We start from the raw sequence: 26,288 nt of genomic DNA on the forward strand, positions 1-26,288 counted from the left end.
ACGAAGCTCTGGCTCTTTGACACTCTGGTGGCTTCTACATTGCTTTATGGAGCTGAGATTTGGGGACCTTCATTGGATCTTCACGGGAGGACAGGCCGCAGTGATGGATGGGGGGACATGGAGAAGCCTCTAGTCTCTATGATCTCACGGCTCATTAGAGCCAAGGCTTCTGTACCACGTGCTATTGTCCGAGCAGAGCTAGCTGCCCCCCCACTAGTGGTTGAGGCGCTCACCAGATCTGTCACCTTCATACACCGCATGTGGGAACTTCCCAGAGACAGATATGCTCGCCTTGCACTTGAGTCCTCTCGACAGTTAGCCATGCAAGGAGATACAACATGCTGGTATGGCGAGATGACATCATGGTTTCAGGCGCATGGGTTCAGCATAGACTGATTGCCTCCCTTCGAGTACACTGGATGCACCCTCTCTGACTCTTACACAGTCCGAGATCACCAGGCTCATCCGCTAGGACTTGACTCAGCTAGACACCAGGAGAACATGGATACAGCCAGCACAGGAGCTGGGCACGAAGATGGCTTTCTACAGAGAGCATCTCCTCCAGCTTACGGTTGTTGGTTTTGTGACGAGGCCTAGATACATGGACACCCACTTGTCTCATGGGATACGATGTGCTATCGGCCAGATCCGCACATCTTCACACCAGTTGCGGATCGAGACTGGGAGATACAGCGGAGTACCAGCAGAGGCCAGGACATGCCTCCTGTGTGACATCGAGCCTGAGACAGAGTTGCACTACACATGCCACTGCCCCGTCTACTACGAGATACGAGGCCGCTTCCATTGCTTGTTCAGAGAGGGCTTTGGACCATTCTCCAGAGTCATGCAGCACGAGGATCAGAGATGCTTGGGTTTGTTTTTACTCGAGCTACGCAGACAGAGAGAGCCTGATGAGAGGAGAGGCTAGCCTGTCTCAAAGACTTAGATCACAGATTTCTTTAGAGCTGCCACTGGACACCCGGAGGAGTTACTACACGTCGCCTCACACCATAAGCACATTGATCGACCGAGCGACTCAGCTGGGGAGATCCACACGCCCATAACCGCGGAGGACTACACAGCATCGACGGAGGCTGCATCAGAGGATTCGGATCACTTTGGCTCGACATGCACGACGCCCGGTCAGACTACTGACCATGGAGGAGATTGATGAGATCCGCCAGCGACCGATGCTGGATCTCTTGTGATCTAGCTATCCCAGCTAGCTGCTTAGTTCACACCTAGCAGTTTAGGATTCCATAGTAGTATTTTATCTTGACATTTGTCATTTCATTTTTGTGATCTTGTTACTCTGACTTTGTATCATATCCACCACATTGTAACTTTCTGGTCTCATAGGTCACTTTGGCCTTTTGAAGACGTTAATATAACATTTCATTTCATCTCTCTCTCTCTCTCTCTCTCTCTCTCTCTCTCTCTCTCTCTCTCTCTCTCTCTCTCTCTCTCTCTCTCTCTCTCTCTCTCTCTCTCTCCGTGCAGCGCGCAGCCTGAGCACATGGCGGACAGAGCAACCTGCAGAGCAGCGCGCAGCCTGAGTAGGTCATGTAGGGACGCAGCAGTTAGTGCAGTATGAGCACAGCGGGGCACAGCACAGCGCAACAGCTGACACTGTTAGGGTTCGCGGCAGTAGCAGGAGCCAAGACAGGTGGGGAGCGCGTCAGAGCAGGCTCTCTCTCTCTCTCTCTCTCTCTCTCTCTCTCTCTCTCTCGCACTTGCTACGCGCTGGGACATGCTATGCTAAGGTTCGACTTGCACTTGCTACGCGCTGGGACATGCTACGCTAAGGTTCCCTACGCGCTGCCCCCCCCTGCAGCCCCGCCCCTTGCGCGTTGCAGTCCCCCTTGCTCGTGCCCGGTCTTGCCCGCCAAGCAGCCCCGCCCCTGCTCGCTGCCCCCCTGCAGCCCCGCCCCTTGCGAACTCAAAACTCGCGCCACCTCCGCCTCTGCGCGCTGCCCCCTGCAGCCCCGCCCCTGCACGCAGCACCCCCCTGCTCTCTGCTGTTGCACCCCTTCGCGAAGCTGCCCCCTACATAAAAGCTGGACAACAGCAGTTGGTGGTCAGTAACGCGGGTGAAAACAATGCCGATGGAGACATCATACGCGTAGACGTCGGCAAGAGAGCACGAGCGGCATCAACATACGCGTAGGCGGCAACAACATTCACACAGGTAGCAAGGGTCGCCACATTTGTGGCTCGGGTTCGATGGATCCGCCTACCGAAGGGGAAGGGCCGGGTGAAGATAGCTACACCACCCCAAAAAAAACAACAGCTACATTTAAACGGAGAAATAGAGATACTGTACTATCACCAGGATCCTTACAAGTTGGGAAAACCTCCAAGGATACATGATGAGCTAATGATGGAGAAGATCCAGGCGATGCTCAAATTAGAGCTAAACTATATGAGGGATGACATCAGGAAGGAAATGCACGCGAGCGCTGAGAGCTACAGGAACTCCATGTATGGAGACATGATGAGAGAATTAAGGAGAGAGATCCGGGGGATACAGAATGAGGAAATTCAGATCTTGAAAACGGAATTAAGAAACCTGATCAAGACCGAAGTAAATGTAACAAAATGCGTTATGCAAAAGAAACTCGATGAGGCAGTAGCAAGTTTTGAAGCATGGAGAACAAATATGGAAAAGCACATGGGGGAAAAAGATGCAATAATCGAGGAGCTAAAAGGAGAACTTGCGTCTTGCAAATCTGCAACTAAGGAGAAGGGAGACGACCAACCTTCGGTGATGAAGGAGCTCGAGGACATGAAGGATCATATGAAAGCTCTACGGGAAGGAGATGAACAAAAATTGAAAACGGCATCTCATGGGTGGAACGTCTTTTTAAGACATGAGAAAAGGTTGATGAAGCAGAGAAATGGATTGAGGATGCGAAGAAAGGGAAGGCCCAGATGCCCGAGACCACACCTACCTCCACCATTATTAATATGACCATTGAGGAAGAGCAGAAAAGGAAGAATCGGGCTCTGCATGTGCGGGTCACAGGAGTCAAAGACAAAGAGAATGTAGATGAAGAAGTGAAGGAACTGCTACAACGCATGGGCATCACAGAGCCCACTCACACAAGTGCATGGAGAGTCGGCAAGAAAGAAATCGATGAGAAGGGAAACGTAAAGGATAGGGCACTTATTCTCTGCTTCCCGAATATAGAAATAAGGAAAGAATTTCTAAAGAAGAGGACAACTCTTAAGAAAACCGGTATTTTCCTGGGAGATAACCTTACATTGGCACAAGTGGCACACATGCAAGAGTTGATGCCAGAGATTAGGGCAGCAAGGGAAAAGGGGAAAATTGCCTTTTATAGAGGAGGGAAAGTAGTGGTTCTGGAAAAACGCTCATCATGACAATGCGAGACCTATGGGGCGACGCTCCGAATAGCGGCGTGGAATTGTAATGGATCATTTAGGCTAGATGTAGGTGCCTTTGAAGACAGCTTTAGGGACAGAGACATAGTTTTCTACTCAGAGACGCACCAGATACCGGGACAGCTTATGCCACATGTGAAGGGTTATTTATGGGAAACAGCTGGTCGACCAGACAAGAGATCTCTACGGGGTAGCCGGGGTTCAGGAGAAGTAGCAGTCTTATTTAAAGAGGAGCTGAAACCACTACTACAGATTATCAGGAAAGATGAGCAAGCAAGGTATATGTGGGTGAGAATGAGAGCCGAGACAGGTAGATTTCTATATATCGCTATATGCTACTTCCCTCCAAGTACATCAGTCTACTCCTCACCTAAAGGACAGTCCCCTTTCTCCATATTGAATAATGACATATGGGAGTTCTCTAGAGATGGAGACATCGTTCTCTTAGGAGACTTTAATGCCAGAACGGCCAACTCTCAAGCAATATTCTATGATACTTCTGAGGAAATGCTCAGAGAAGTGGATTTATCACAGAGGGGGCTTACTAGAACCTCACAGGATAAAGAACACACTGAATATGGGAGACATCTCATGGAGATGGCAACTATACATGGTTTGGCCATACTTAATGGTCTAAAGAATTTCCCTTTATCGGGGGGATTCACATGCTTCCCGCACAGGCATGGGGCCAGTACAGTGGATTATGTCATGACGTCACCAAGCTTTATTTCTAGTATCGAGGACTTTAAGGTGGGACCCAGACCGGTTGGGATTGCAGTGGATCATGCTCTCTTGACCTTATCAATCTCCTTCCAATACAATGCCTCTCAAGTGCAAAGGAAGAAGACACACACAGGATATACTTTCACGCCAGAGACTGATTCAGTCTATGTGGAAAAGATCTATGATAGGATGTGGGCAGCCGAGCCAGTATATACTGTAGAGGAGATTACTTCTCAGTTAACAGAGATACTACATGGAGCAGCACAAGAGGCATACCCACATACTCAACCTGATCAGAAGAGAGGATCTGGGAACATGCCTCAAAACAGTTGGTATGACGAGGAATGCAGATGCCAGAGAGACGAGAACCCAGGTCCAGAAAGAGCTGGCACTTGGGATCATCACATATAAGCAGTCTCGGATTGCTCTTCGGCGTATAGTACGTCGCAAGAAAAGGGCATTTTTAGCCAAACTGGAGAAGGATTTATATCAGCTCTTCTTGAGTCAGGACTCACATGAGGCCTGACGTTTATTTCACGAGCACTCACCGCCTCCGACAATTACTTCTCCTGAGATTTGGGGTCAATATGTAACATCATTATATATGGTATCTGGACAGCCTCCATTACCAGATCCGCTAGAGCCATGCCCTGCTACTAGTACTTTCTTTACTACGGAAATGGTGAAAAAAGCCATTGATAAGATGAAGACAAGAAGAGCATATGATCATGATGGTTTAGTAGCAGAACATCTGATCCATGCCAGGGATCTACTTTCAGAAGTCCTTGCTCGTCTGTTTAATCGGGTCATGTGTGAAGGATTACCTGAATCTTGGAAATTATCTACTATCGTACCTATTTTCAAGTCAGGAGATCCTATGATACCCGGGAACTACCGTACCATTATGGTAGGTCACACATTAACCCGACTGTACGCATCCATTCTTGAACAAAAACTCAGTAGATGGGCAGAGAATGAGGGCATACGGGCATCAGAACAAGCTGGATTCAGGAGGGGTTATTCCACTTTAGATCATATTCTTACGCTCAGAGCCATTATTGAGGAAGGAAGAGCAAGCGGGAGAAGGATGTATTGTTGCTTTGTGGATTTTCGGAAAGCTTTTGATACAGTACCAAGGGCCAGATTGATGCACAAGATGCAAGAGTTAGGGGTCCCCAAAGAGATTATTTGGGGGATCATGGCCTTATACGGGTCAGTAACTGGTTATGTACGTACTCCAGAAGGGGATTCCGACATTGTTCATTCCATTGTTGGAGTAAAGCAGGGATGCCCACTGTCCCCTACTTTATTTGGTATGTACATAGATGAGGTATCAGATTACATTCATAGAGAGGGTGACAGAGGTGCTCAACTTGCAGGGTCATGGATCCCTTTGTTGTTGTATGCAGATGATATTGTATTGATAGCAGAATCACCAGAGGGAATGCAGAGGCAGCTAGATGCATTACATAAATTCGCAGAGGACAGTGGACTGTCGGTAAACTTGGGAAAAACCAAAGTTATGGTGTTTAACACCACACCGCAGTGGGTTAGGAGATCGGCACCTACATTTGCATATGGCCAGGATACAGTAGAGTACACAGATGCATACACATACCTTGGTGTGGTATTTGCAGGACCAAAGTTTACTCTTAAGAAAGCGGCGGATGCTAGATTGTCCAGAGCCTCTGCGGCCTTGGGAGGGTTGGAGAGGATGTGTTCACAAGTGCAGTTTCAGGAACCACGAACAAAACTTTGGCTATTTGATACGGTGGTGGCTTCCGCTATGCTTTATGGGGTCCAGATTTGGAGACCATCTGTGGATCAGGATAATTGGAAGTCAATGGAGAGACCTTTGGTATCTATGATTTCCCGAATGATTAGAGCCAAGGCCTCCGTACCACACGCGATTACCCGAGCGGAACTAGCTACCCCTCCGATAGAAATTGAAGCTCTTACCAGATCAGTGTCCTTTATACATGGTTTGTGGGATACAAATAATTGCCGATATACTAGACTGGCCCTTGAATCTTCTCGACAATTAGCAATGAAAGGGGATACATCATGCTGGTATGCGCAACTGTCCTCGTGGTTTCAGAGACACGGGTTCAGTATGGAAAGATTACCTCCCTTCCAATACTCTCTTGCGGCTCCATCACTGGCAATTACACAAACGGAGATTAATAAAATCATCCGTCAGGATCTTATACAGTTGGATACTAAGAGGACATGGGTAGACCCTACACAAGAATTGGGCACGAAGATGGCCGACTACAAAGAAAACTTCCTATAGCTATCTGAAGATGGATTTGTGATTCGCCCGAGCTACATGGATACCCGCCTGTCTCATGGTTTGAGATGTGCTATTGGTTAGAGATTCGTACATCCTCACATCAGCTGGAAATTGAATTTGGCAGATTCAGGGGGATCCCACCTGAGAGCAGAATTTGCAAGTTATGCGGAATGGAGCCGGAGACAGAATTACACTACATATGCCATTGCACCGTATACTATGAGATACGGGCGTTTCCACTGCCTATTTAAAGAAGGCTTTGGACCTCTAGATAGAGTCATGCAATCCAAGATCAAAGATGCTTAGGCTTGTACCTACTGGAACTACATCGACACAGGGATAATCTAATGAGAAGACAAAGAGCACTACAGCCTCAGAGGCAGATCACAGATTTCTTTGGATCGAGAGAAGCAGGAGTGGAAGGAGAAGTAAGAGGCCAGCAGCCAACACAAAGGAGTACCCACATTCATACCAAAGGCACCCTCATTGACAGGGCGATTGAGCTTAGGAAATCGAGACGACCACGACCGAGATGCAGAGGCACACTTCACCGGAGGAGACTACAACAAAGGATTAGAAGCATTCTGACCAGACACCCAGAATGCTCCTAAGAAGTTTATTTAATACTTTGTATTTAGTTTTTCACATTTATTTACATTTATTTTCACACTTTCACACTTTTCACACTTAGTACTTTAGTACTAAGGTACCCAGACATTGTAACAGATTCACCACTTTTGTATCAGTTTGGTCTCATAGGTCATTCTGGCCTTTTGAAGACGTTAATATAACATTTCATTTCATTTCATTTCTCTCTCTCTCACTCAGTTCAGTGTTATTTGAAGTGCTAATAGTGTTCAGTTTGTTCTTCTATGTTGGCACGTGGTGCCCGTCCCTGTGATAATGGTATCAGAGCTTCAGGTGTGTGCTTAAAGTTGTTCAGTCTATTCTTTTCCATTGGCACGTGGTGCCCGTCCCTGTGACACTTAACACAAAGTAGCATGAACTTAACTAGAAAGGATGACTGATTGGAGTATACAATAGCTGAGAGAGGGTAATATAGATGAGAATTGAGCTTTACAACTAGGGATTTAGAATGCAAGACGAGCATGATATGCATAATCTAGCTAGCTCCATCCTATTTTATGGAGGGGGGTGTAAAACGGTGTATATCAACAAGGGGGAATAGAGAGCTCCCTAAAACTGGTTGAATCTGAGCGGCTCTCTGTGTGGTGTTGGGCTCAAATCTCTGTCATCTCTACATGATAGTGTCTAGGTGTGCAGTAACCTAGTGCTCTCAGTCTCCTGCTAGCTCGAAGGCTCTCTTCCCATCGGCGAGTGCGGGTGCGGTATGGGGAACTCTGAAAGAAGCTGGTAATCTGTAACTGTTGTCCTCTCCTGCATGTGGTATGGAGCTGTAAGGAGATCGCCCTGTGGCACAGAATATTTTGTAGAACCACCCCAATTTGTGCTGGTCTGCCGACTCTAGGAGCTGGCATAGAGAGAGTGGCTCTCCGAACAGGTGGGATATCTCTGTCTGATAATAGAATATGCTCTACATCTATGGGCATAGTACCTCTCACTCTCCCCCTTCTCCGAACATAATCTATGGATCCTCTCTGCTCTAGGAGTCCGAGCTGCCTTACCCACCTCTATCTCAAGAGGTGTGAATATACTCTGATCTGACCACCTGCCACCCTAGCGGCATGTTATAGAAATCCATTTATGTGGGTCTGCATAAATCCATATGCTCATGAAGTAATCTCTGTAAAGTTTAGCTCTTTCGTGGTAGAGATTGAATGGCTGAGAGTGTATAGAGCTGCCAAGGTCCCGTCTTAGTACTCTGTTCCTCTCATCGTGCTGGAGGTGAATATGCAAGGCAACCCGGTTATACTGAAATGGTGGTGGGGACATCCATTTCTAGTCCATGATATGTGAGCCACTAAGTCACCTGTGCATACCATGATCCTCTGTCTCCTGCTTCAGCCAGCTATCTAGACGCCTCGAAAGCTACCAAAGTATTGAATAGCCACCCCTTTGTCTGGGCTCATAAAAGTGTCTGATCGCAATGTCCCAAAAGCATGAAGTGATGGCAATTGTGATGAGCACGACTTATTCTAACTACTATTACAGGCAAGAATAAGCAAGAGATCATACAATCCACATGATTTGAAAGTCAAAGGCTCCAAATTCTACAAAAATCCCTGAAAGTGAAGTAACTTACTTCAAAGTATGCATTGTAGAAAGAAGATCCAAAACCTGCACACCACGACATCCCAAACTCGGCTTCATTGTGTCCATCTGTCCATACAAAAAAGCATTAAAGCCTAGTATCGAATAATGTTATAGCTCTTTGTTACTGCCAAAAATCTGCTTTGTTCTGAAATTTTTAGGGTTGGAACGTCTGGATTTATTCGATTCCTTGCACACAATTGCTGGGCAGCTACTTGCTCATGTTGTTGTAATGACTAGAGTAAAGGTGGCTCAGCAAGACGGGCATAGATAAAATTCTATTTGCAAGGGTACTCCAAACAATATGAATGCTCTTCCTAGCCTTACAAGGGGTCTTTGACTCGCTCAAAAAAGGTGCTCGACTTTCACTGAGCTTTGAATAAACAACCATAGGATCTTTCAATTCTTACAATGGAATGCAGTCAGTTAAAGATGGCTCTACATAAAACCTCAAAATACCTTCTCTTGAAACAGTATCCCGGGAGATTTGCTGCTTTAATAATTCAAAGTTTGGACTAAAATTATGCTGAAAGCTTGCTATGGAGGATGCATTTTTTAGTTACATTGCCCTAACGGGGCAAATGGGTAAGGATCAAATTTCATTGCGCTGAAATGCATGTGAATGCAGAGGGTTCCAATTTTTCAATTCATTAAGCTGCATGGAAGGTAAAATCCGATGGTAAAAAATATGGTGACAATCTCCACCTGCATGCATCCACATGCACAGAACATTTAATGTTCTAAGAGCTCAAGGCAAAGAAGACTCTTTGCTTTCTAACGATCTACAAGCACAACAAATCTAAGCCATGTGTTAGGCTTTATTGCTCAACCTTAAGCAAGAAATTCAACAGGTCATAAGAACATTCATTCAAGATAGCCAATGCCATTGCCCAACTAAATAGACCTTCTGTAGACTGTAACATACTCAATCATATAGCAGTCTATGACATACCAGTGTCTACAAATTTTTATTTCCTGATACCAACTCATTTTACTGGAGATTTTGAAGCTCACCTAAATGCTCATCAGGAACTCTCCTACAAAAAAAAATGGTTGCAACATACTTGAACCATAATGATGCATTACTCAAGTCATGACATTTCAAGCAAGTTTATAATAGCAGTGTAAGACCAAAGGAACTGATACTAAAAACTTAATCACATAAAGATATGCAGATTCAAATTTACTTCAGAATGTTGCAACCATACAGTAGCATGCAGGATCAAGTATAACTGGGTTCCCCTCCTTGTCAGCTGCTACATTGCCACTCCAAAGATCTCCATGCAGAAGGCATGGAGATATATCCACATTCTTGAAAAGTAGCTGCATGTTTTGCAGCAATTTTTGACCTGCACACATTTGAACCATTGCAGAAAAGTTGGCAGGAGTGGAGTTGGATTTTTTGATACATCATTGAGTGCTGCAAGTTGCTCTTTATTTAGTAGCACCTAAACAGTGTCATCAACTGCTTACCTTTTGAATACACATCATTGTCCCTATATTGTTGCTGAGCAAGTTTCAATTGGTAACCTAGCCTGTGTTCACTGTAGAAACTCAGCCAGTCATCTGTCCAGGGATTGTGTTGAGGCGTACTGCCAGCAATAGTTGTTCTCTGGTTAAATTGGCCATACATTTTGCAGTGAAGTTGTAGTACTCAGTATTAGGGAAAGCCAATAAAAGACTCAAATAATTACTGCAGGCCTGCCTCACCTGCCAATAGTATTATCCATAGGAAAACCAAAACCCTTTTCAGAACTTCCAGCCTTATGCATCTCTGCAAGTTTTCTTCCAAGCTCTGCCTGACAAACAAAAAATGAAGATAATTTTGAAAACGAGGAATTACATCATACAGCATGGAGAGAATTGAGCAGGCCAAAGATAGATGAAGTAGGTGAGCTGTAATTTGAAGCTTGAGTAGGTCCATCTTCTCCATAAACTTACACAATACACAGTACAGAACCCATAGCTGGCCTTTTTGGCATGGTGAATGTTTAAGAAGTGCTTCCTAAATGTAATGACACCCTAAGCCCTTGCTAAAGACTACTCACGCATGATGCTAAATGACAGGACACCATTGGAAGTTAGGAGCTAACCAACTACTTGTCAGAATCCAAATATGGTGTGACGGGTTTTAGGGTTATGGTTTTTTCATCTAGATCGGAGATGCAACTGATCATTCCGTATGCCCGGGCAATCACAGGCTATCTCCCAAGCTCCAAACACAAGACATTCATAGCACTGAGAGCACGCCAAGCTCGCAATCCCCCCACAACTCGCTCCTAGGCGACCAACTAAGGCGGTGACCAAGGCATGGCCATTTCTTGGCATGAGGTCACCAAGACTTTGTTGGCACCATAGGCTGTGCACGAGAGACACCATTTGCTCGAAGTCAAAACTTCCTAGGAGGTCACCCACCCGAGTAGTGTTCCGGCCCGACCGTGCTTAACAAGGTAACTAACCATTGAGTTGGTGTTCGATTGATTCTAGCATTACCCCCCTTTTGCCTTCTATGCACTACGTGAGAGATGCGACCCCGAGGAGTCGTGAAGTTCCAACCCTATGCCTCAAGCTCCAACGAACACTCAACATGCGGCACAAGTGAACGAAGTTGCTGATGGACATCCTCACCTACATGCAGTTACTAGGTCAATTTGTCAATTTTTGCATTATGTATACATATGTAACCTTAGTACGATATGCTTAGAATGTCCCAAAAACAGCCAAGAATGTGCTTTTGATCACGAGAGACGAGCATGTGTTTTCTAAATCAAGTTAAAAGAGCTATTTGAGGAAAGTAATATTTGGCTTTAAGTCAAACTTTTTATCACTATTGAAAGAGACTCCTATAGAAAGAAGTTGCTGATAGAGCATCTTCTTGCCATTTGGAGCTCGCCACTAGCAAGAAAATCCCGCAATTAGCAAGGAAATACTACAGAATAAGATGTGGTTAGCAGCTCTTGTATCTTGTAGTGAACAAGAACCCCTAGTGGTTAGCAAAAGGAGAGGATTTTTCATGGTTAGCTAATAAAAAACCTTTGCAAAGGCTGTGTCGGTTAGAAAAAGAAAATCCGCAGATATTTTATTTTGTTAAAAGATAGGGTTGTCTTTATTAGATCTTGTTTGAAAAAGAATTGTTTGTGTGATGTTTGAAGGGTTGTATGAATGCAACTCTGACAAAAATTAATAAAGGCATCCTAATTGTATATGTAAAACAATGTGGTAGTAATTAAAAACAAGAGGAATAAGTGTGTGCGGTGTGAAAAGTAAGGACTAGTATCCAATTGGGACTATGACTACGGACGGATGGACCCGATTAGTTGGATATTTTTCACAAGACTAGCTATTAGTAAAGGATAAGTTTCATACCATATCTAAGACTTTATGGATGGCACCTGTGCCTCTTAAACATGGGAAAAAAGGCATTGTCCTATAGATCCTAAGTATGTTGAGGCCTTAGTTTAGTTGTAATAGGAATTTAGCTCCCATCATAACCTTTGGGTTATCAACCTCACTTGTAGGAACCTTACATCCATAACCTTGAAGAATAGAGACCTCTCTCACTTCTGTTGCTCGTATCCTTGCTTCTCTGAACCGGAGTAAGGTGTCGTCAATGCAGCCTAAGAACAAAGGAAGGCCTAACTATCAAGTCGCCCCAGTCTCTGGGCTGGGGATCTTACAAACTTGAACTCAAACAATAGTCGCAACACAAAGTGTAAGATCTATGATTTTTCTAGTGCACAAAATTTTAACTCCAACATTTTTTTATATATAAAATGCTTTCTGAACAGTCGTATAGTGTTTCAAAGTGGAAAGTAACTCTATTTCCAATTTCTACTAGGTCTGGTAGACTCATGGTTCAGTTTTGGAAAAATTTTCTTTTTGTGCTTTTCGATGTTTTTTAGCGAGAAGCAAAGCCAGATTGTATTATTACTGGATCTCGCGAAGCTGCAATTCAATTCGAGAAAAACTTTTTTTTTTCTTTTTTTGTGCTTTTCGACGACAAGCAAGGTCATTTTCTAGTTATACGAGACGTAATGACACCATGCTTCAATTTTAGCAAAAATTGCTTTTTTCCACTTGTTGCACGGTTTTTTGCTTTTCATACTTTTCAGTGTTCTCAAAAACAACATGCTTTTTAATGACATCTAACCCTATAAATTTTTTTTGACTAACGCGGCCCTCGGATGTATGCGGGATCGTCATATTACATAAAAACGATGAAAAGTAAATTTGTTATAGAAATGAGTTTAACAAAGACCAACACCATGATTATGCCCAGGCAATACGATGAGGGGACGATTGTATTAGTTGCCAAGATTCCATTTAATTAAACCAAAATGGCCAAAAATTAAAGGATTGGGGGATGAGAGTCATGATTAAATAAAGAAAAAGTAAAGTATAAGTTCTATTTAGGAGAAAGGGGGTGATTTTTAAAAAACATGGAGTGCTTCAAACCAAAAATCTTAGCGGCCAGTTTTCTCTTTGTTACACGCTTGGACACTCCAAGCAAGAAAATCAATAGCAACACACGAATAGAAGCTGCAAAATTACTGTACTTGACGAGAGAGAGAGAGAGAGAGAGAGAGAGAGAGAGAGCACAACGGAGTTCCGAGCCAAAATGCACTGGCCCCAAAGCCCCTTCCGGTATTTCTTCATTATTAGGTTCAACTCTCTCCAAGACTCTGTGTCAAGATGCTTTGCGGAGACGTGACCCTAGGGGCACTTATAAACAATACAAGGGATGTCCCAAAAGCAAAGCTCAAAAGCATCAGACCCCAAAAGCACTTATCCCTAAAAGCTCTGCTCCCCAAAAGCCACGTGTAAAAGTTGCAAACTCTGCCAGCACAAATTACGAAAATTCGTAATCTTGCCACGTGAGCATTGCAAGGCAAAATCCAAAAGTTCTGCACAATCATGCCACGTCATCAACCCGTACAGCCCTGCCACATCAGCAGTCAGCGCAATTTGCGAACTTGCCAGCCAGAGTTCAAGCTTTTGAGTTTTTAGGGTTAGGCTCCTCAGCCGATGCTCTTTATGCCACGTGCACATCTAACCCTATGTGCATGTGGACAAGGTCCAGGATTCAGGTCAGCCTAGGGAGTGTTCTTGCACATTTGTGAGCCTGTGAGCGGGCCGTGCATGTCCAGGCACTTAGAGTAGTTGCATATCCTCTGGTTGCACACAGCATGATCATCAGTATTACAGTCAATGGCCATCATGAGCATTTTACGGTGCACAAAACCCATTTTCCCTATTTTAGCCATTTTTCACTTATTATTAATAAGTGACTTTGTTGGGAAACTGGGTAGGGCAAATTTGCTAAGCTCTATAAAAGAAACCTAGCGCTAGCACTTTCTGGCAGAAGAGGCAACAGAGATCCAGCATCTGGCAATGCACCCTCTCAACAAGACCGGCGGAACTCCCTAGCGTTTTCAGCCATCAAAACTTCCAGCGTTTTCTGCAGCAGATCTGCCTTGGCGTTTTTGCTATTGTGCACCTGGCGTTTTCAACAGTACCACATCAGCCTGGCGTTTTTGCAAGTTGCAGATTTCCCTAGCGTTTTGCAGTTTCTCAGTGTCAGATCAGCCATTGCATCATGTGCATGTGGACAAGCTACTTCAGGTCCAGGATTCAGGTCAGCTTAGGAAGTGTTCTGGCACCTTTGTGAGCTTGTGAGCAGCCCATGCATGTCCAGGCACTTAGAGTAGTTGCATATCCTCTGATTGCACACAGCATGATCATCAGTATTACACTCAGTAGCCACCATGAGAATTTTACAGTGCACAGAACCCATTTTCCCTATTTTAGCCATTTTTCACTTATTATTAATAAGTGACTTTGTTGGGAAACTGGGTAGGGCAAATTTGCTAAGCTCTATAAAAGAAACCTAGCGCTAGCACTTTCTGGCAGAAGAGGCAACAGAGATCCAGCATCTGGCAATGCACCTTCTCAGCAAGACCGGCGGAACTCCCTAGCGTTTTCAGCCATCAAGACTTCCAACATTTTCTGCAGCAGATCTGCCTTGGCGTTTTTGCTGATGTGCACCTGGCGTTTTCAGCAGTACCACATCAGCCTGGCGTTTTTGCAAGTTGCAGATTTCCCTAGTGTTTTGCAGTTTCCCAGCATCAGATCAGCCATTCCATCAACGTTTACTATCTTCGGCACTTAGACTCCGCAATAGCAGCCCCAAACCTCGCAGATCTCACCTTCCCGCACCAGATCCTCGCCGCACGGTCAGATCAGCCAGCATTTTCAGTTTCAGCCGCTGTTCGCAGATTTCAGCATCTGCGTTTTCAGCGCATCGTCGTCGCGTTGTCACCATCACCGTCCTCGCCGACACAGTTGCAGAATTCAGCAGATTTGCAGATTTCAGCCCCTAGCGTTTTCAGTTTTCAGCCCGTCTCGTCGCTGTCATCATAGTCGTCGGCAAGTCCATTGCATCAAGACCATTGTACCAGATTTGTGCAATCAATAGCATAGACCTCTCTTGCCATAGAGAGTGGGGCCCTTGGAGGAGGGTTTGACATCATTCTGGTGTCGTATTCTTCTCTCTCTATCTCTCAGTATCAGCCCTTCATTCACAGTGTCAATCACTTTGTTTGTGATCATTTGCACTCTCTCACTTCCGTAAGTAAAAGGAACCCTTGAGCACAATTCGGAGCACTCATCTTGAGCAAAGTTCAACATTCACTTCTGCTACACCTTACACTTTAAGTTAAGTGGGACTAGGATTTTTACAATCCCTTATTCTGTTTAAGTTTAGGCCCCTCTACCATTCTTTTTGAGTTCCAAACTTCCTCTTTTCTTTGAGTTCAGTTTCTCTTGTCCTCTCGGCCAATTCTTTCCGTGTCGGCACGCCACATCATCACTTTGTGACATTCCCCCTTCTTGAGAGAATTGTAATCGCCCTCGATTACGCCTGCAAAGTAGCCATAGGAAAGAAACTTTCTTCTGTAGACACCGACTCTATATACCCATGCACCAGACACCACCAATCCAGCACTATTACAAAGACATCGGTCACTCATCAATCACATTTATGTCGAGGGTCTCAAATACAAATCATGATCTTCTCATGGATGTCTTGATCTACTAAATCTTGTTACTATCAAATTCATATCCTTTCATTTCACATTTTAATCAAGCAAACCAGGCCTTACAGATATTCCCATTCACAGTGCTCCCGTCATTACTTTGAACGACGCACTATAAATAATTGTACTTGGATGTCTCCAGTGAGAAAACCCTCTCACTCCAATAATTCATTTAGAATTATTTTTCCTAGTGTCGTAAGTGAGAAAACCCTCACTTAAAAAAAATATTCTTTGTGTCATATAGCCAATTTAGCAACATCCCTCTAACTTATAAACAATTGTCCTCAACTGTAGAGGTCCACTAGAGTTGCCCGGGGAGAAACCGGAAAGATTTCAAATCTTGCTCAATGGTGAGTTGAGCTGGTCCTTTCTCAAAAGAGAACTTAAAATTTTAAATCAAACAAAAACTCAATACTTACCTTACCGGTTCATGTCCTTCCTCTAGTACCTCAAGGATATCTTTTCACCAATCATCAATCTTACGAGTCACGTAGGCAACCCTCATTCACGTCTTTCCAGTAAATCGGAATTTTCCTTATCCAAGAATCTATTAACTCAATTCCACCTTCTCAATCTCGAGAAGAATAATCCTCCTAGAAATCAATCTTGGTATCTGTCCGTGCGCGTAATCTTGCGCTATTAGTCCTGAGTATTTAAAACTTTTGTATCCTCCCACATAGGATATGTCCAAATCATAGGGCATTAATCTCATGTGAGGATGGCTTCCTTTCGCAAATAGAGTCTGCCATCTCACCAGAGAAAGTTCTTGTTCTTCGCTTTCGCTCACTGTAGGTCGATTGTTCCAATCTGATGATCCCTTGTGCACGGTGGCACTTTTTTCCATCTTTTCCTCCTGCGGATATTAACACCAGCAGGCTTTCCCGACGCCCATTAGCGTCTCTTCCTTGCAGAGGCCATCAAAAACGTTTCACCTTGCAAGCATCAATGACGCCTTGCCAAATATTAGGCAGATAAGATTCTAGCCATACTATTTTCTGAACGTATGTTCAAACTTGGTTCACAATACAGCGAACACACTTTGGATCTCAGGGAAGTTCTCCCATTTGTGGTTAAGGTCTTTCTTTCCGTCTTGGAACAGTTGGCCGAGCATTACATGCACGAACAAAATAGTTCATGTTCATTCTAGCAGTATGCTAATGGTACTTGACCTACTTATGGAGAAGCATATGCTACAATCATAACTTGCTACTTGATGATCATCGAGCATCAAAATACCCCTTCTCAGTAGAGAAACTCAGAGCAACCGAACACATCTGAAACAGAGATTCTCGTGTCGGAATATTATTGCGCGCAAAAAGGCGCTCAAGAGAGGCATCTCAAATGCCAATCCACTTCCTAAAAGGGAAGTCGACTCATCTCATTCGGGTTAGGAGAAAAAAATTCGACTGGCAAGTCGACTCACCTTGACAACAAGGTCTGCATCTTCATGCGTTATTCATGTACCCAAACGTGTACATAATACTCGTGTTGTATTGGAGCATTTGTGAACTCGGAAGATTTCCTTCCTTTCGAAAGATTCTCAAGGCGAACACGCTCAACTAGGTGATTCCTCGACTTGGTTCCAGAGCAAACACACTCATTAGATAAACTCAGATTTCAAATCTAGAATTCCACGAGCATAGACCATAGCTGGCTCTTGCTCCTTCCCTCATAAAGAGAGTGTTCATTCACTTGTGTAAAAGGCACTACCTTATCTTCCCTTACCGGGTAAGGAGTGTGTACGTAGAGAGTACTCATGCTTAGTGAAAGCTCGGAATGGTTTCTCCATAATGTCCTACCCGCAGTTGTAGGTACTCTCTGGGAGAAGTACCAGATATCATATCAATTATTGACCTTCCGAATGGTTTAGCAAACCAATTCATCTCATAGAACAATTTTCCAACTTGATCCTACTCTCATAAACTCGAGAGTGATCGGTCCTGCTGTAACAAACTGCTGACGTGTCAAAGCCTAAAGAATGGAGCCAACTTACAGATGTCGATCGAGGGGCCTAAACCCTAAGAAGAACAAGTAACAGAAGAAGTCCTCCCAACTTATGGGGACCCCGTCCGATGGGCCCCCAAGTGACATAAAGGATTAAAATAAAGCAGGATCCGCACACACGCAAAAACTGATGACATGGTAGATTTCTGAAAATTGCGTTGGCCTGATGATGTGGCAGGCTATACGGATTTCCGCGTTCTACGTTGGCTGATGACGTGGCAACTGTACGGATTTCCGTGATTTACGCAGGCAGCTTTTTGGCTTTGCTTTTGGACCAGATGCTTTTGAGTTTGAAGGCTTTTCATTGTAAACTGCTTTTGGGGCCTAGGGCCTTTAAATATGAGGTTAAGGCTCATTCTCTGGCATGCTTCCTAGAGAAGGTGCAGAGTCTCGAGTTCCGGCTTGTATTGTGTTGATGCAATATAAAGAAAAACCGAAAGGGGCGCGAAGGTTTCGGGCCAATACTCTCTGGGGTGGAATTCCGCCACTCCGTGTCACGTGTCGTCTCTCTCTCTCTCTCTCAGTTCAGTTGTTATTGAAGTGCTAAAAGTCTGTTCAGTCTGTTCTTTTCTCTTGGCACGTGTGCCCGTCTTGTGACACTTGCTTAAGACATATTTATACCTCGTGCGTAAAAGTAATACGCAATTTACGAGTCCCTCACAGATTTAACTTTGATCAAAGACCTGCCCTCTCACTTAAAGTTTGAGGGTCTTCTGTTCAAAAACTCAGGAATTAGTTTGAATTCCTGTACTCCAAAACTCTCTCCAGATAACAACGTATCCTTCGAGGAGAGGTAACAAAAATTCGTTGTTTCTGTGTTATAATGGTTCCCGTCCCACTGCGAGGATTAGATTTCTTTGTACATAGAGGTATACAGTTTCAGCTTGTATTGCTGACTCCACCATCCGTTGCAAAGTATCTTGCAGATGCGTCTACAAAATTTGAGCAAAAGTCCTTTGTTGAATTTCTTCCTCAAAGAGGGTTCAAGAGTGGAGCCACCTTTGGAAGAGTAGACCAATACGTGTTCACGTAATCCGTGACTTGCTCGTGCTCCTATCGCGCAAACAGATCCCAATCTTCTTTGATGCCTTCTTCGAAAGCGTAGAGGGAAAAAAATTGAGCCTTGAATTGAATCCAAGTCTTGTTTTGAATTCCTTGCAGAGCTTTGGTGTACCACCAAGCACTCGCAGTCATGCATCACCTTCGACACTTTTGACAAATTGACGTTCGAAACAGCAACTTCAAATTGTCGAATGAAAGCGGTAGCTTTCGGGACATCTTCCCTTTCCGTCAAAAGTATCAAACGTGTTTTGAGATCTAGAGACCTTCATATCCTTTCCGAAATGAGGAATTTCTTTGCAATGATTCTTGATTGATGTTTATGGATATTTTTCTAAGTTCTAAAGGATCTTGAGCATTTTGCTCCTCGGATTCTCTAGCTTCTTGAGTATCATACTCTTGTCGCATTCTCAGAGAATCCCCAAGTCTGGTCAACTTCCCGCAGAGAGAAAAAAAAAATCCCAACTCTGCGACCTTTTCCTGCAGGGCTTAGGGTTCTGCCTGCTTGCTTCTCTCTTGGCTTGTCATGGCTTCTTCCCGTATTCTCCCAAAGTCGTCCTCCTTTACAGAGAAAGAGAGGAGACCATGCTCTGATATTACTGTCACAAACGGCAGCGCGTAGCAATATAAAATATACTCGGATAAATAGAATTTATCACTTAATACTGAAGCTTGAGCATATAGAGAGAAATAGATAGAGCAAGAGAGATGGAGAGTGAGAAGATTGACATAGTACTCGGACTAGAAGATGGGCTGGTCCCCCCCCCCCCCCCCCCCCCCGTAATAGTATCTTTATTACTCAGGAGAAGTCTATACAAGCACTTGAACCGAACGTATTACCACGTTCGTACTTGATGGTACTCAAAAGCCTCGGCTTCCTATTCCTAGGGCAAAACCCTATTCCAAGGAACTTCCGTTCCCTATTTCGAATCTTCGAGAATCTAGGTTCTCGCCTTTGAATCTCACCTTCAAAGTTTCCTCTGAACCCATCTTCATTCAAGTGCTTGCTCATCCTTGTACACAAATCTAACACAGTTCGGAATTTCCTCCCGACTATGGAATATTCCCTTTCCAATGCCCTCGTCACCCACCTTGTGATGCATCAAGAATACCCTCACCTAGTCTTTTCGAACCGAACTTACGGTACAATCTCCTTCGAGATGCTCTCTGTCACTCATCCTATGACGCATCAGAGATGTACGTTCCCCGATGGTCGAATACTTCTTCCCGATGCTCCCTGTCACCCATCCGATGTGACGCATCAAAAGTACCTATTCCTGGTGGCCTTAAAGATATTCCCGTTCACAGTGCTCCCGTCATTACTCTGAACGACGCACTAGAAATATCTGTACTCCGATGTCTCTAGTGAGAAAAACCCTCTCACTTAAAATTCCAATAATTCATTTAGACTTATTTTTCTAGTGACCTAAGCGAGAAAACCCTCTCACTTAAAAATCCAATAATTCATTTAGAATGATTTTTTCTGTTATATAAAGCCAATTTATCAACAATCAACCTGTCAGTACCTCTAAAATCTCAAAAAGAAATTAGTAACTTATTCCATCTAGGCAATATGTGACAAAGGAGTGGAGTGGCTCCCCTCTTGTGCAGTCCACATCACAACAGATTCAACCTATTCAACCTGTTGACTTTTGGCATACACATTGCTAATGACCCAAAAGCTTCAAGGTGAAGCTCTCTCTAAAGAGAAATTGCGATGTTCTGCTCCTCCATCCACTTTGCATCGAGGGCCAAAAAGTACCCTTGACCAAATCATCCGGTGGACCTAGCTTACCTTTTTGTTCCGTTCTTGTGTCCTCTGACCTATTGCTAGCTCTGCTGGCCTCCCCTGTCTCCTGGCACCTCATTCTCAATCATTTAAATTCTCTGAGGAACCATCAGTTGATTCCCCTGCTTTGTGGGAACCCTCAAATGCGCTATCATCTGATTCCCTTTCTTCTCCGGAATCCTCTGATGAACTCGCATTTGGTTCCCTACGTGGTTCCGGAACCCTTGGATACACTATCATCTGATTCCCTTTCTTCTCTCGAGTCACTTGATGAACTTTCATCCACTTCTCGTGATTCGTTTTCGTCACTGAAAGACTCTTGCCTTGTTGAGGTGGACAGTAACCTCTCCGTAGGATAAGTCAATAAGTCGGCATGCATTCCAAAACCTTGCTTAGCATGTCCCATAAGTCTCTGAATAGAGTCAGACTTCTATTTCAGACAGTACTGTCGCATCTCTTTTGGCAAACAGCAGCAAACCCGCTCAATCTGGTCCCTCAAATTGATCCTTCGAAACGAGGACACTGGCAAAAAGGTACCCAAAACCTTTGGCAGTAGTCATCCAACGTGTCTTTCTTAGTCATTCTCAGATGATGCCAAGCCGTGATGACATCTTCTTCACATTCTTCCGATATCCAAGTTGTCGTGAAAATATTCTTGAATTTTTATCCACGTCATAGGTGCTTCTTTGCGTAACAACAGAGTAGACCACCATGTCTGTGCATTTCCTATCTAACTAAGATGCCACCCTTTGGAAGAACTCACAGGAAGACGAAGGAGCTCGTTGTTGCTCTCCCGCCCCCTGTTCGCCATCGCGCCCCCTCCCTACCTGCTCACCGCTACCCTGCCCTACCCGCCGCCCACTCGCCTGCCCTACTGCTGCTGCCCGCCTGCCTCTCCAGCCGCTGCCCGCCTGCCCTACCCGCCTACCTGCCCGCTCCCCCGCCCACTTGCAAATTAACCCTAATCCTCCTCCTCGTCCTCTTCTTTCCTGCTTGACTGGTTCGACAGCACTCGACGTGCTCGGTCCAGCAGGAGGTTTCTGTTCGCCAATGCCTCTTTGCCCTTTCTTTACAGCAGCAGAGACAGATGGAGGCTCAAGCTCCACCACAAAGGGACTCCAATGTAGTCCCATCACCGATAGAGCAAGCGAGCCTAGCCGCAGAGGTGGAACGCCTTCAGACGACTTCCGTCATTTGCAAGATTCTTGGCACCAGACCCAGCAGAGGAGAGTTGTGTGTTCTCGCAGAGGTGGGCAAGATCTTGGATGTTCAGTTCCTCGGACGCGGCTACTGCCACATAGAGTTCGAGACTTCCGAGATGGCGTCCAAGGTCATCGGGATGAGCCCCTTGGCCATCCGAGCAGTTCGTGCCCACTTTCAACAGTGGAGACATGGTTTTGATCCAGCTACAGATAATCTGGTAGAGGAGGCAAACCTTCCCATCTCCGTCTGCTTTCCTGGTTTGAGAAGGGAGTACCTATCACTTTTGTCCAGGATAGGCTCAGAGATTGGGACTGTCCTGGAGACACCGCGCACAACAGCCTCAGTAGCTGCCAAGGCGGCCGGCATCCCCTCAGTACGCGTTCTGGTTAGGGACACTCACACTCTCTCGAAGGTCATCCTACTTCCTCGAGTGAGTGGGGGTGGTTTCGACAGAGCGTGGAGTATTCGGGCCTCCCGAATCAATGTTTCATTTGTTGACAGATGGGCCATCTTGCGAAGGCCTGTCCACGGAGGAGACCCCGACCTACACCACAAGCCCACCAACCCCAGCCCTTGAGGGCTGGCCAACAGCAGCAGACAGAGTCACAGAGTACGCAGGCAGTGCCACCCTCCAAGCATGAGGCTCAAGCGGAGGAGGGATGGTAGCAGGTTCGTGGTTGACGTCCGCAGGGGCCATCGCGCAAGCCTGAAACTCAGAGTGGTCTCCAGGCTCCTGCCCAGCAGCAGTGGGTTCCCACGGGGAACCGATTCCACCCTCTTCAACAGAACGAGGTCCCTGCTCCAGCCTCCACCTCAGCCTCGCCCTCGACCGCCCCCCCCCCCCTCCGAGTTCCCCCCCTCTTCCGCGCGCGCCCCCCCCCCCCCCCCCCCCCCCTTTTCTCCCTCTTCCTTGCAATCTCGCCCTCCTCCCTCTGCCGCTCCCCCTCTCCCCCTTCTCCCTTGCGCCCCCCTACTCCCTCACCTCCTCCCGCTCCAGCCCCGCAACCGTCCCAGGGGGCAGGGGCTTCCTCGGCTGCTAGGAGATCTCTTGGCAGTGCTTTTGCCACGAGTCGTTTGGCGAGAGAGGGACAACCTTTCTTGCGACCCCCTCTTCTGGTGCAGACGTCCCCCTTTGCAGCAGTTCCTCGTGGTCTGACGAGCTTCGACATTCGTCGTCGTTGGGGTTTCTTTGCCTACGACTTTACACGGTTTCTCGGTGACCCTTCACCAGACCTTGAGGCAGCCTTCTTCAGAGTTCATGTTCTGTTCCTTGCACCTAGGGTAATAGAGGCCTTGGACTCAGCAGTTGGCTTCTCTTTTCCCCTATGCGGCAGGGACCAGGCTCTAGACTCAGTGTTGGAGTGGCTGCGGACACAGGCCCTAGAGTTCTCTCATCACATGGGAGACCTAGGTACTAATCCTTGATTAAGTACTTAAACTCATGATTAAGACTTAAGAAACTTGAACTGAACTCAGAAACAAGACTCAGAAGACTCTGTGTTTTATGGATTGAACTGTTTAAAACTGAGTACAATAGGCTCCTTATATAGGAGACGAAGAGACACAAATGAAAAGACACGTCTCATGGTGAAGAGACACGACTTTAGACGTAAAGACACATCCTTTTGGCGAAGATCTGCAACCGTTGGACGAAGAGTCACAACCGTAGAGCGAAGGGGTGTGATCAGTCGTCGAAGGAGTGTGGAATTTGGCGAAGAGGCACATCTCTTGAGCGAAGGGTCGTGACCATCCAAGCGCAGGGGTCCTCCTTGGCATGGCACTTCGCGTATCTGCAAGTAGGAGTAGATGTAATACTGCAACATAGTCACAATCCTGACATTCCCTCCCTCTTTAAATAAAACCCAGGGTAGTTGTAGAAACTCCGGGAGAAGGAATGTATTGTTGTTGTGCTTCTGCATCCAAAGCTCTTTCTGTTAAGTCCCATGTCATGACATTGAGCCGATTCCACCCTCTTTAGCAGAACGAGGTCCCTGCTCCAGCCTCCACCTCAGCCTCGCCCTCAACAGTCCCTCCTCCCCCCAAGTTCCCTTCCTCTTCCGCTCCCCCCCCCCCCCCGCCCCCGCCCCCCCTCCACCTTCTCCCTCTTCCTTTCAATCTCGGCCTCCTCCCTCTGCCGCTCCCCCTCGTCCCCCTTCTCCCTCGCGCCCCCCTTCTCCCTCACCTCCTCCCGCTCCACCCCCGCAGCCGTCCCAGGGGGCAAGGCCTTCCTCGGCTGCTAGGAGATCTCTTGGCAGCGCTTTTGCCACGAGTCGTTTGGCGAGAGAGGGACAGCCTTTCTTGCGACCCCCTCTTCTGGTGCAGACGTCCCCCTTTGCAGCAGTTCCTTGTGGTCTGACGAGCTTCGACATTCGTCGTCGTTGGGATTTCTTTACCTACGACTTTACACGGTTTCTCGGCGACACTTCACCAGACCTTGAGGTAGCCTTTTTCAGAGTTCATGTTCTGTTCCTTGCACCTAGGGGGATAGAGGCCTTGGACACAGCAGTTGGCTTCTCTTTTCCCCTATGCGGCAAGGACAAGGCTGAGTGGTCTGGCTGCAAACACGCCCTAGAGTTCTCTCATCACATGGGAGACCTAGGTGTAAGGATTCTAGGTACTAATCCTTAATTAAGTACTTAAACTCATGATTAAGACATAAGAAACTTGAACTGAACTCAAAAACAAGATTCAGAAGACTCTATGTTTTATTGATTGAATTGTTTAAAACTGAGTACAATAGGCTCCTTATATAGGAGACGAAGAGACACAAATGAAAAGACACGTCTCATGGTGAAGAGACACAACTTTATACGTAAAGACACATCCTTTCGGCGAAGAGTTGCAACCATTGGACGAAGAGTCGCAAACCGTAGAGCGAAGGGGTGTGACCAGTCGTCGAAGGAGTGTCGCTTTTGGCGAAGAGGCACGTCTCTTGAGTGAAGGGTCATGACCATCCAAGCGCAGGGGTCCTCCTTGGCATGGCACTTCGCGTATCTGCAAGTAGGAGTAGATGTAATATTGCAACATAGTCACAATCGTGACATTCCCTCCCTCTTTGAATAAAACCCAGGGTAGTTGTAGAAACTCCGGGAGAAGGAAATGTATTGTCGTTGTGCTTCTGCATCCAAAGCTCTTTCTGTTAAGTCCCATGTCATGACACTGTTATTGACCATAACTATTTTTCCAATCTGAAAACTCATCATATCTGCAACTTGTCTCATCTTTGTCAAAAGTATATCACATCTGCAACTTGATAAGTGTCTTTGTCAAAGTCATTTGTAACTTCGAGCTTTGTCCAATAAAAGATTGAATCTGTATCTGCTTCGAGTGAAATTATTGGTAAACTGACTTGAGTTTTCTGTTGAGTGATGACCATTGGTTGAAATCCGCAAGGTATCCCATTGGTTTGTCTGGAACACTAAAATCCTCCTGAAGGGATTTTGTAGACTGAGACTGAGTAGTGTTTGGAGGTATATCCATCTAAAAAGGTTTATCACTCAAATAAGTTGTGTCCAAAGATAATTGCAGCGACTGAAGTCGTGCTGCAAGAGTCTGTATCTGTTATATCATTTGCACCACTGAAGGCAAGGATTGGAGTCTTCAAGTTTGAAGAATTATCATTCACCATAGCATCTGGTATCTCTTTAGAGACAAAGACTGTATTCTGCAAGGGCAATGACGAGGCGAATTTTCCTACCTGGATCACGGCCAAAGAAGGGGTTATGTGCTTGCTGGTTGTCACATAAGAACTTGGATCTTTTGAATCTTCAACTTTCTCAGCGGGTATTAAGGCTTCCAATTGAGAAGGGGGAGGTTGAGGAAGTTGTTGCCTCTTAGACCTCTGAAGGATCCTCTTGCACAAGGAAAGGATCAATAAATCTTCGACTTTACCACCATCAGATAAGAAAGACTTAAATGTAGGGCATGGCTTGCGAGGGGGATCTTGTCTAGCGTCGCGGCATTTACGACCGAGTACTCGACTAGGGTCGGATATATGTGCCACTAAGTCCGTCCATCTTGATATGGCTGATTTCTTTTTAAGATGAGATCCTTTAGAAGCTTCATGTTGCTGCATTTGTTGCTGATGATTCGAATAAGAAGTTGGTTGCTTAGAACTGTAGCATTTCCAAGAATATTCATGCGAAGACTTTCGCTGCTCGCACGAAGGTACTTTGTGTCTAGTCGTCTCTGAAAAACCATGCTCTGGGTGAGAAAATTTTGGTTGCAAAACCTCCGATTTGGTCGGTTCAAAGGTTTGCATCTGTAACTTGTCCAAGCAAGTGTTGATGGAAGCAAGACATGCTGAGAAAGTCTGTTGCATAGCTTCCATTTGAGCTTTGAGAAGGGCAAGCGTCTGCGTCTGTTGACCATCTTCTTCCTTGGACGTCGACATGGAGATTTCAACCTCATCGATGGGAGGTGTCTCCTTTAGAGCGGGCTGTGTAATCCGAGACTAGAAGCTCGCTGTGAACACGCACCAGGGATT

General features: G+C 45.7%; 1 protein-coding gene across 2 annotated transcripts in view; it reads right to left on the reverse strand.

The window, feature by feature from the left end:
• LOC147433951 (Protein kinase superfamily protein) overlaps positions 1-26,288 on the reverse strand; it is a 76,200-nt gene that overhangs the window by 17,524 nt on the left and 32,388 nt on the right. For both annotated transcript variants that reach the window (XM_086490571.1, XM_086490572.1), the window contains exons 5-8: positions 10,364-10,452; positions 10,127-10,245; positions 9,862-10,002; positions 8,646-8,722 (exon numbers count right to left, since the gene is read on the reverse strand). In XM_086490571.1, coding sequence (XP_086346697.1) covers positions 8,646-8,722; positions 9,862-10,002; positions 10,127-10,245; positions 10,364-10,452 — 426 coding nt within the window. The remainder of the gene's footprint in view (positions 1-8,645; positions 8,723-9,861; positions 10,003-10,126; positions 10,246-10,363; positions 10,453-26,288) is intronic.

The sequence above is a fragment of the Adiantum capillus-veneris genome, chromosome 19, assembly GCF_014529385.1.
Source record: "Adiantum capillus-veneris isolate H3 chromosome 19, ASM1452938v2, whole genome shotgun sequence".
NCBI lineage: Eukaryota > Viridiplantae > Streptophyta > Polypodiopsida > Polypodiales > Pteridaceae > Adiantum > Adiantum capillus-veneris.